Source organism: Salminus brasiliensis, chromosome 23 (assembly GCF_030463535.1).
Source record: "Salminus brasiliensis chromosome 23, fSalBra1.hap2, whole genome shotgun sequence".
Taxonomy (NCBI): domain Eukaryota; kingdom Metazoa; phylum Chordata; class Actinopteri; order Characiformes; family Bryconidae; genus Salminus; species Salminus brasiliensis.
Genome location: NC_132900.1, coordinates 25388287 through 25400554, shown reverse-complemented (window position 1 = coordinate 25400554; position 12268 = coordinate 25388287). Strand labels below are relative to the sequence as shown.

Sequence of the window (12268 nt, the reverse complement as noted above, 5' to 3'; positions counted from 1 at the left end):
AAACTTTTGTGGAACTACAGTAAAAAAAACAATGATGAAAAATATAACTTTTCATATTTATTGCTGGTTTGATTAAGAGCTAGCTTGTAGCCAATTGCCTCCTATTTCGAGGGATCTTCTGTCTATTTAGGTGCGAAAAGGCAAGACCTGGGATTATGTGTGAAGTAGATAATAGTGGGTTGTGGAGCTTCTTAAATGTGGCTGGGTTAATACAACCTGTGTTTCCTGACTTCTGTCCATTTAAGCTGGAAAACATGAGGCCTGGGATTGTCTGGAAAGTAGCTAATAGTATGTTCGCCAAACTTGACAGACCACGTCAGAATCATGTGCTGAACAAGCCTGTGAAGCTTCATTGAAATGGGCTGATTCAGACAGAATTATGCTGAACCGTAGTCTGATTCAGACAGAATTGTTTTGAACTGCATCGCAAGTCGCAATCAGACAGTGTTTGGTCAGGCTCTACTCGGGATTAGAAGCAGTTTTGTCAGGCTACAGTGGGAATCTGACAGTATTTGCCAGGCTAAGGTCTGGATCAGACAGCGTTTTCTCAGGCTCCAGTTAGAAGCAGACAGTCTTTCTGTGTGTGTCGTCTGGATCTGGATTCTTTTGTCTGGTAGCAACAATATGTATGTATGTATTTATATGTAATAATAACCATAAGTTTAGGATTAGGTTCTTCAAAAACTACCATGATCATAAGCTGGTCCAGCCCTACCTTCCTGGCTTTTTGTGCTATTTTTTGGCTATTTTCGTCTCTAATCTATTTAATTTCTCTCTCTTCCTTTTAGGATGAGGGGGCAAAAGCCTGTCTCACACTTTTGATTCTAAACTTTTAGCAGTAGGTCTGACCGCATTGGACTTGGGCAGAGAATGTTCTAAGTTCAGGGCTGGGATCGAAATGATACCCTATATATCTCCAGCACATGATTCCTTAACTGAAACACCCTCTAATCATTATGGCCATGGGAGAGGTGCTTTCTTTTAACAGGGTGCTACTGCACAGCTCAGTGCTGGCTTCAGAACCTCCAGCGCAATTATTCCAATAAAAGCCTGAGAGGAACGGACAGACAAAGCTGGAATCTGACACACAGCATACAGGAGGGATAACGAACTCTAAACTAGAACTCATAAAAGAAGACAAAAGACAAAAAGAGGAAATCTGAGAAAGTTTACTCAAACAGGGATGGATTCTTGCAGATTATTGGCCAAGTGCATCAGTGTATGTCTGTGAAGACAAAAAACAAGCAAAGGCATAATCGGAGCAGCATTGCTTATGTCATCAGAGCAGGGATGTTGGAACTACGATTAGAAGACTATTTCAGAAATCACTGAACATTTCCTGAATATATTAATTAAGTGTTATTGCATAAACTTGCTTTTTGTTGAACTACAGTAAAAAAAACAATGCTGAAAAATCAAACTTTTTATATTTACTGATGGTTTGGTTAAGAGGTTATGATGAAGCTTGTGGTCCAAGGCTTATCACAGTACTCTACTATCAGGACTCAAGATAAGAATAAAGACCAAGGTTAGATCCAATGATCTGAACTTTTCTTTGTGTGCTAGCTTGTAGCCGATCACCTCCTATTTCAAGGGATCGCTTGTGGACTTGGAATAAACTTTACTTTTTGGAAAGCACAGCTATGCCAAAGATGCCAGGAGCCAAGACGGATGTACACTGAATAACCTAGAAAGTGGGAAGCTGGTAGGATTTCAACTTCCACGCAAGCTGATAGGAGGCTACTGTTGATCGTGACCAACTGTTTGAGGACCCCAAAAACACAACAGGTTTAGGAAATGAACAGAACTGAGATTGGGTAGGAGTGTTTTGAAGAGGTTGGTCCACTCATCTTCTGCCCTGTCGACTTGTGCTTTTAAATGGGTCATACTCATCCTGAAAGAGAGAGAGAAATGGAATAGATTAGAGAAATTCAAGCCACATGGAAGTGCAACAATCAAGAATTAAGTGTTTGTTTATGTTTTGAGGACAAAAATAGCCAGATTTTGTGGTAAAACCAGAAAATAGGGCTGGATTAGCTTATGATCATGGCAGTTTTTGAAGAACCTAATCCTAAGCTTAGGGTTAGGTTTAGAACATTATTATTACATATAGATACATACATACATACATACATATTGTTGCTGTCAGGCAAAAAACATGCGTCTCCACTGTTGACAGTTTTCACTTTTTCACTTTGCATGATAGTGATGATGTACTGTGCATAAATACCCAGTCACATTAGACTAAAGACTGTACAGACTGTAGTCCATCTGTTTCTCTGCATACTTTATTAGCCTCCTTACACCCTGTTCTCCAATGTTCTGAACCCAACAGCAGGAAGTATTTAAGTGATGGGCTATTCTCAGCACTGCAATAACACTAACCAACGTGTGTGTTGCGCTGGTACCAGTGGATCAGACACAGCAGTGCTGCTGGAGTTTTTAAACAATGTGTCTATTCACTATCCACTCTATTAGACACTAGACATAAGCTCATCTGTTGCTGCATAGTTTATGTTGGTCATCCTCTAGTCCTTTATCAGCGGTCACAGGACGCTGCCCAGAGGACGCTGTTGGCTGGATATTTCTGGTTGGTGGACTGTTTTGCTCTACTCCCAATAATGTGCAGCCCAACCAGCTCTGACCCATCAAGGCATGAACTCTACAAGACCTGTGAAGATCTCTTAATGTCTCCTGTGGTATCTGGCACCAATACGTTAGCAGCAGGGCCTTTCCTGTAAATCCAGTAAGTTGTGAGGTGGGGCCTCCAATGAGCCTTTGGCCCCATGACCCTTATACCAGCTGTTGTCCTTCCTTCCTTGGAGCCCTTTTGGTATGTACTGACCACTGCACATCAGGAACACCCCACAAGGCCTGCCTAATGTTTTGGAGATGCTCCGACCCAGTCGTCTAGTCACCACAATTTGGCCCCTGTCAAAGTGTCTTGCATTTGTCATGCTTCCAACACATCCCCCTCAAGAACTGACTGTTCACTTGCTGCCTCACATATTCACCCCTTGACAGGCGCCATTGGAACCAGAAAATGTTATATGGGACATGGGCATAGCTTCATGTCGTGACACTGTATAAGCTACAAAAACGCAGAATGTGCATGTGCATGGGTCTTGCCCTTACCTCATCGTCATCATCATCAAAGCAAACTCCTTTATATGATTGGCTCTGGCTCTGGGAGCTCCTCCTACTGGAAGATGCGGAGGAGGTTCTATAAGACAACAGATGAGAGTTACTGGTTGTTTTGTTGGGTTTGGACTTTTGGAAAGTTACACAGTGATTCAGGATCTGCTGTAATGACCTGGACGCTGCTCTAAAACAAGTACGTAAAGAGGTCATTGCAATGTCACTCTGGATATCGGAACGAGAAGTTCCATATGAAGAGAAGTTCGCTTCTGACACCTTCCTAAGTTGGCTGGATATGGCTGGAGTAGCTACACTGAAACTCAGCACCTGCCCGTCTATATTCCTAATGCGCTGAAAAGGATCACTGGAGATTCAGGCATCACATATGCACATCAGAACTCCACACAGTGAAGCAGCCTGTCTTGGATTGCAGAGGGTTTGCACATTTATTCATGAAACCTTCATGAATGAACCAGAACTTTCTTAGTCCTGCTTGTGGTGACCTCCTGCCCTGCACTGCTCCAGTGCCTCCCTGCTTTAACACAGCTCATTAAAGCTTTAACCCTAAATCACAGCTATTTCTGTCTTTTGATCATCGACTCTTCTCTATTTATAATGAGATGTAGGCACAGGTGCTCCACAGGGGAACGTCCATGCTCCTTTTTTTTCACTTTTTAACACCTATGAATTATCGTATGAATGACTCAGACAGGTCACCTAACCTTTTTTAAGCTTTTTTTAAGAGGACACGGTTATTGCGGGGTGTGTTAATGAGGAAAACCAGGAGGAGTAGAAGTGCATGCTGAACAGCTCTGTGGACTGGTGGACAAAGTGCAACCATCTACGACTAACACTATAACACCAGGCAGGCAAAGGAGCTTCTGGTGGATTTCTGATAAATAAAAAAACAGCTCCAACTTCTGACACCATATAGGGTGAGAACACTGAGGTGGTTAATGTCTACCTGGATGTATGTCTGTGTGACATGTTGGAATGAGCCAGAAGGGCCTTCTTGAAGAGGATGAAATGCTTTGGTCTGAGAGGTCAGCTCCTGAGAGCTTTCTTGCTGGTGTCAAGTGTAATTTTTTATGCTGTTGTGTGCTGGAGCAGGGGGATTAGAGTCTAGGAGACTACCGAACTAAACAAGAGCATAAGGGGACCAGCGTATTATTAATGTTTATTAATAATACTCTAAATGTAGGTATTGTGGTATATACTGAGGTGGAGCTACCGTCTCTCATTAGTCTCTCATGTAGCAACAGCCCAGCAACAGCTGCAGGAAATGCAGACAAATGTAGAGTTGAATGTAATTCTATGGGGAAAATCAAGGGCAGTGGTTCTCCATATACAGAATGAAGAAACTGTGCTACAGTTAAGGCGCCTAAGCTGCTTATGTGTATTATACACTCTGGATGATAAGAATAAAGACATGAATATAAGAGAAAAATGGGCCAAGAACATTATAAAGGGATTTAGTTGAAGGCCTGAAAACCTTTCTTTTTTTTATATTCAGGTAAACAGACACACACACACACACACACACACACACACACACACGTACCTTGGGACAGGCTTGGATGGAGCAAAGGAGGAGTCGTCTCCAGAGTCACTATCATCTATAATGACCTGGAGAGATGAAAGAAACAAGAAAGTTGAGATGAAAGGACAAAATAAAAGGAAGACTGCAGTGCAGAACCACCCTCTGTTCTTAACTCTCTTCTTCTTAACAAACAGCGCCCAAGATTTACTCTCTCTGTTTTGCTTTATCCGTCAGTGTCAAAGTGGAAGGTCAGCACTTAATATTAATGAAACTGTGCAGATAGTCCTTCATTCAAGCTCTTTAAAGATTTAACTGAGCACAACAATGCAGAATCCACTTATCTCTCTCTCTTGCTCTCTCTCCATAGCGACAGAGCTTCATTAAGAAAGAGGGAAAGCAAAACCCCTACACTTGACCGCCTTTCTGTTTTTCAGATGCTCAGCGATTTTTAGAATCATCTTCATGTTTCTTCGGAAGGTTGTTAGAAGACGGTGCACTTAAAAAAAAAAAAAAAAAAACCTTCAAAGTGTTCTCCTTCTGTTGAAGAACATACAGATGTGGAGGCCAGACCAGAAACTGAAGCTCTGTTAGCAAGACTTAATGAACGGGAGCCGTCTGGAAAATATCCTCCATAAACAAAAACAGCAGAACATGAAGAACCGACCACTTGAAGACCGGTACCACAGATAAGTATGCAAGACACTTCACTACCGTCCAGATATGCATTAGAGCTAACTCTGATATGGATTATTCATAACAGAGAGTAACATTATAATTGAAGGGACACCTACACAGAGACTTTATTAAACATGTATTAGCACTGAATAACTGAATATTCATAAAGTCGTACCTGAGCAGTTTATGCCAGTAATCACAAGATGCCGATATACGATATTGTATGAAGAGAATAACAGTGAATTGACAGAATGAACATTATCACCATTTGCCCTATTCATAACACTATTATAAAGTATCAGTCCCATGTAATGGAAAGGATAAAGCATCCACTGGTTAAAAATCTTTGCACATAATTATTTGAATGATATAAAGCCATATATTATAGGACACGTTTAACAATGATTCCTCAAGACAGTGTTAGTAATTAAATCACTTATTTGAAGGTGAACAAACATAAGAAACACCCGAACAAGCAGTTTATAACATATTTATAAAGTAACACTTGAAAATGCATGCACAGCTTATACCAATAATCACAACATGACAATGTTTTATGATGGAAATGATCGTATTGATGGAAGTATTGATGTCTGTTTAAACATTTGCCCCATTTATTTGTGTGTGTATATATATATATATATATATATATATATATATATATATATATATATATATATATATATATATATATATATACACACACAGTTAATAGGGAATAATGTTTCATAACAGTCTTATAAATAACATCTTATAAAACTACATCCTAACACCTGCAAAAGCATTGAATGGCGTTTCTCAAAGCAATACTTGAATAATTATGAACAGCTTATGCCGGTAATCTGAAGATGACACAAAAAGATTTTATGAAGTAAATGACTTAATTTGGTCATAAGGGGTCTGATCAACATGTGTTACATTTCTAGCAATGTTATAAAGCAACAATGCAATGTAATGGAGTATATAAGGCAGGTTTATGGGAGGTGGAGCGTATGGATGCCAGTGTTTTAGGGTGCTCCCATGTCTGTGTTACCTTCTGGCTCTCTCTTTTTAGTTAGGCTGTTAGTCAGAGTTGTAAGCCACGCTTTGATAATGTTCACATCATCTCTACTCCATCAATCGAAACAGAACTAATCCATCTCCATCACTTTACCTTTTTCAAGATAAGGACAGGCCGCCTGTCCGGCCTGACACCAATGGAAGACTGACCTTTGGGCTATCCTTCCACCTGCATCAGACCAGCTGTCCACCCTCTAGCTGCTGCTAACTGCCTTAGTTGCCCTCCCTACATTACTGACTACATTAAAGTCTTATGGGGACTCTAAGTATTTGCCATTATTATTAATTATTATAAAAAATAAATAAAAGTTAATGAAAGACAAACTTAACCTGCATTCTTAAACATTTTTTTTTTTTTAAATGTCCTTCTTAGTCAAGCCAATAGGTTTATATGAAACTGAGAACACTCAAAAAAACATTTGGACTCATAGATGGTCCAGCTTGGTTTGAGGGTTATTCACATTGGTTAAAAAAACAACAAAAAACAACAAAAAACAACAAAAAAAACTTTTGTAAAATCCTGTACCTAACAACTGGGTTTACATTTAGGCCCCTACACTCTTATAGCTCTATCTATACCCACATCATCTCGACACACTACATCTCAAGCTGTTGGATCAATCAGGTAGGCACCGCCCTTCTTATGTTGCTATGGCCATTTACGACCCATTCAGCAACATTTCCTATCTTTAATCAATTAGTTTGTTTTTTAAGTAAACTAATACGAAAGACCCTACACCTACTAGTAAATGTAAAACCTTCCCTTTGTCCATATACTAATCACCCATCGCATCGCAAGCTCTTTGCAGTGGACATCAGGTAGGTGGTTCAATGGTTCGCAGCATAAAGCCCACGACACCTCTGGGAAAGGTTCAACAGTGAAGTCTGGCATCCTAGACCCACTTTCCTCCAAACTCACGTTACAGGATTTCACAGGATTCCTTCCAACTAGAACAAAGTCAAAAAATTCTTCCAGTGCTATACAGAACCATCTTTATCTCAGAGTACAAGTAATAAGAGTAAAGACCCAAATCACAAATCTGTGAGCAGTGAAGGTCGGGTATGCATAAATTCAGAGAAACCGATGCAGGTGTAAGGATGTTTTGTTACCCATGCTGCGGTACCACACAGCAAACACACCAACTGTCTAACAGAGAATGTACACTTGTTGCCATGCCGACACATCTCTCAGACATCAGGACAGTGAGCTACAAAGCACCCGCTCTATGTGTCACGACACACTGGCAGATTTAGACGACCATGTTAACCGCTCCAAACTGAGTATGGCTGCGTTTCTGCAGCTGTTAATGAACACTGGGCATCATTCATTAGCAGTAACAGGAAAACCTGGCACTGCACACTGAGGGCACAACACCACCTAATGCTGAAATGCAGACTATGTCTGACATCTGGACACTGCAGCCCTATTTCAACTTCATACGTTGCTTACAAGCCACTGTCAAGAAACAAATCACACAGCTCAGACATTATTCCTAATTAAACTAAGCTATGAATGATAACTTTATCAACACTGTTAAACTACAGGCTTCCCCCCCTCAGTATCCACTATGAATTATTCAGTTGCTACTATGAAGTGTCCAGTATGTCTTAATAATTATTCAGCATTCACTACAAATTATCCAGTATTATTATCCAGTATTAACTATGAATTATTCAGTATCCACTATAAATTGTTCAGTACCTATGATAATAACTATGAATTATGTATGAATTATGCAGCATCTACTATGAATTACTCACTATCTACCGTTAATAATTCAGTAGCTACTACAAATTATTCAGCATCCACTAAGAATAAAATATCTTATGATTTTTTCAGTATCTACTGTAAATGATTTAGTATGCACTGTGATTTGTTTATAATTTGGTATGAATTATTCAGTATCCGCAATGAATTGTTAATTATTTACTATGAAGTACTCAGTAATTACTATGAACTTTTCAGTAACTACTTATTTAGTACCACCTACGAATTGTATAGTAACAACCATGAAGAATGCAGCATCTAAAGTTAATAATTTAGTAGTTACAACAAATTATTCAGCATTTACTATAAATTATTTAATATCCACTATACATTACTCACAATCTACTATGAATAATTTAGTACAAAATAATAATCAGCATCCACTATGAATTACTTAGTAACTACCATAGATTATAAGGTAACTACTATGGATTATTCAGTATCTACTGTAAATTATTTAGTATGCACTTTGCATACTAAGTATTAGTATGAACTTTGTTCATGATTTAGTGTGAATTATTCAGTATCCACAATGAATTGGTTCATTATCTACTATGAATTTTTGAATCTATTCACATATAGGAGTTGAAGTGTAAATATTTTAGTTAGTTTGAACACCTCTGGTGTTTGTCCTCAGCCCTGACTCATGTGAACGGGAAAGAAGAAAGTGACTCAAACCAAGAAACACAACACTTTTCCTGCCAATCAGCAACAGGGGTCATTTGTGCTCATGCACAGGACAAGGGCAGGGAAGACTGCTTATCTGGCACTTGCTACGTGTTGTACTACACAAACTACTCAAGGAGAGATGGCCAAACAGGAAAAGATCTGACGAACGAAAAGTTCTCAGTTCATTCAAGGGCAAAGACACGTTTAAACATTGGTGGAGAGACCTCAGAACGTGAGAAGACATTAAATGAAATGCTGCTGTATTCCAGCTGGATTGGAACATTGACCTAATTCTGCTATTTTACAGAAATAGGTCAGTATTGCTTTGTCCCGTTTTGCGAATAGTGAATGTGAGTGATAGATAATCACAACGAGTTTCCTAACAGCAGCAATAGTATGCATGCTAATGCTAACCCAGCTACAGCTAATTACTTGCCAGGACGATGTTATATAACGTTATATAATAGGATTTTATGGTCCAACATCTGCAACATTAGGTTGGGGGTGGGGGGTCTAAAGGAGAGGGAGTGTATTAGTGTTGTCGCTCTCCTGGATCAAATACAGCACCTTCAATAATAAACTAATCTGTATGGCTGTAATATCCACAACATCCCACTTCCACATCTTTACTTTGTTCTCAGTTCACAACACAAATCAACTAACTTTCCACTTGTTCATTATCTGTGAATGTGACTGTGTGTGCAGGTTTTCGGCCTATTCACCCACAACCCCTTATCTCCACTCCAGCCCTAATACACAGTCTTACTCCGTAACTGTGCTGTCTCTGAGCGCGCTTTAAGGTTTGTTGTGGTTTGTGCCGCGTCCCTCTGGGGGAAACACAGCAGAGTGTGACTGATTGCTCCCACTGCATGGGGTGTAAATTTAATGCTGGCATTAGAGCCGAGCGATGTTGGTCTGTGCAGTTGTGCTACTTGTGTGTGAATGTCTCTGATGTGTGAGCAGGTGCAAGAGTGTGTGGATGAGGAATTGAAATATCTGCTGTTGGATGCATCCTTTCGTCGTCACATCAGCTTGAATTTTCTAAGTGTGTGTGGATGTGTTTAGAAAACATTAAAAAATACCAACACAGTATAATGCATATGGGGTATATCAGAATTCCATATTTACACACACAGATACACACACACACACACACACACACACACACACACACACTCCAAAGATCCAAAAAAAAAGTTATCAATGCCCACATGGTACGGGAAGACTATAACTAGGTCTTGCCCTGAATTTCTACAGTGAGAATAAAGAAAGGGCAGTTCAGGTGAACCATGAAAATCGAGAGTCTCTTTTAAGGCTCTTTTTGTCATATGTGACAAAGGCAAAAACACACAGAATCTGACATTTTCAATTCCAATCTGGAATTTCATCAAACGTTTAGGTCAATCCAACTACACATTCGCCGAGGAGATGGAAAAATGGACGACAGAATTCCATATTCACTGCTTAACATTCTCTGCTCTCCATAAAATTCCTCCCAGAACTAACTCTCTCTGTTTATACCTTCTCAGAGTAAATGGCCATCCAGCCAAACCTGCTGGAAGATTGCCTGCTGAGGTCCCCTTTACCTGCGTCAGACCAGCTGCCACCTACCAGTCTGACCAGCAGGCCCCCCACCCACCACCACCCATAGCAAAACCAGCGGCTCACCCTCCTACCACTGCTACCTGTTTAATGACCATGTTAAAACCTAAATGGACTCGTAACTATCTGCCACTATTAATATCACCACTATTAACTATCTGTTGTATCTGGTTTGGTAATTTTCATCAATAATGTTTAAATAGTTCTGACCAGAGGAGGACGGGTCGGGTCCCCCTTGTGAGTCTTGGTTCCTCCCAAGGTTTCTTCCTCCAGCTCTGAGGGAGTTTTTCCTTGCCACAGTCGCCGTTGGCTCGCTCACAGGGGGTCTTTGATCCTTCATGTCTTACGCTATTACTTCTTTCTTCCTTGTTTTTTATTAAGTACTATTTATGTAAAGCCGCTTTGTGACGACAACAGTTGTAAAAAGCGCTATACAAATAAATCTGACTTGACAGCAGTGAGGGAGGTTTTCAGCGGCGGGATAGTGAGGTAACAGACCTCAGAGATACGTATCGCAATCCGTATTGGAAGAAATTGCTAAAGCAAAGTATAAAGAAACCAATAAAAAGACCAAGGCCAAATAATGTGTCCACATAATAACAGACCTTAACCAAACTGTGCAGCAAGACGACCCAAGCATATCTCAGAACTAGAGGCCTTTTGTTACGACGACTGGGAAAAAGATCCAACTACAAGAACTGAAAGACTTCTAGCAACAAAGGTATCTGTCAAAAGAAGATGTTACTAAGTTCTGACTCTGTAAGGTGCCCAAATGTTTGCCCAGGCCACAATAGTGATGTATTTATGTAATGAAAAAGAGCAAAAAAAAAATGTGTGCACGAGTGTCAGTATGAGAGAGAGATCGTGTGTATAACTCTGGCACAATGTTCTACCACCTGCTTGTCCAAACGGCTTCAAAATCATTTGGCTAATGTATGCGTGTGTGAGTGTGTGTTTATGTAAGCGCATTTAAGGACATATCAGACACAGAATTTCATCACAGTAGCAAAACCGCCCAGTCATGCCTGCCTGACACGCAAAAACAATATATGTGCTTCATAAATCAATGTAATAAGACATGCGCCGATCTTTAAAGCAACAGGTCCAACAGTTTGAAGCACAGCAGAGCACTGCAGTCAATTCACCAGAATTGCAGAAACAACAAAACCTGGGACAAATAAGATGCCCGAAGTCCAAATTCACTCATCCTTCCTAAACACGTGCCAAAGTCATGCAAACACCTTGTATTTCCAAAATGCCAACTTCACAAGAGAAGGAAAAAGCGTTCTGAACTTTTAATGGAAGTCAAAGTAAAAAGATTTTATTTTACCACTATAGCCTGGGGGTCGCAAGTTCGAATCAGCACAGAGTTCCTCAGCAGCAGAGTTCGAAAGAGCACAATTGGCCGTGCTCTCTTGGGGTGGGTAGATGCTTTAAAAGCTCATTGCTTTAAAAGCTGGTGTGGCGGAACTGGGGATTCTGTGCTTTTCTCTGAGCATGTTGGCTGCACAGCAAATATTTAGTCTGAATTCTGGCCTTCAGAACGTTTGGTCAGTGTGCTCTGGCCTTTAGAGCGTTTGGTCAGTGTGCTGTGGCCTTTAGAACGTATAGTCGTCTGTGTGCTCTGGCCTTTAGAACGTATAGTCGTCTGTGTGCTCTGGCCTTTAGAACGTATAGTCTGTGTGCTCTGGCCTTTAGAACGTATAGTCTGTGTGCTCTGGCCTTTAGAACGTATAGTCGTCTGTGTGCTCTGGCCTTTAGAACGTATAGTCTGTGTGCTCTGGCCTTTAGAACGTATAGTCTGTGTGCTCTGGCCT

The 12268-nt window shown here is 40.4% G+C and overlaps 1 protein-coding gene across 3 annotated transcripts in view; it reads right to left on the bottom strand.

The window, feature by feature from the left end:
• Window positions 1-1562: 1562 nt before the first annotated feature.
• mre11a (MRE11 homolog A, double strand break repair nuclease) overlaps window positions 1563-12268 on the bottom strand; it is an 86490-nt gene continuing 75784 nt past the window's right edge. For all 3 annotated transcript variants that reach the window (XM_072668609.1, XM_072668610.1, XM_072668608.1), the window contains exons 18-20: window positions 4700-4764; window positions 3136-3223; window positions 1563-1894 (exon numbers count right to left, since the gene is read on the bottom strand). In XM_072668609.1, coding sequence (XP_072524710.1) covers window positions 1847-1894; window positions 3136-3223; window positions 4700-4764 — 201 coding nt within the window. In that variant the 3' untranslated portion in view covers window positions 1563-1846. The remainder of the gene's footprint in view (window positions 1895-3135; window positions 3224-4699; window positions 4765-12268) is intronic.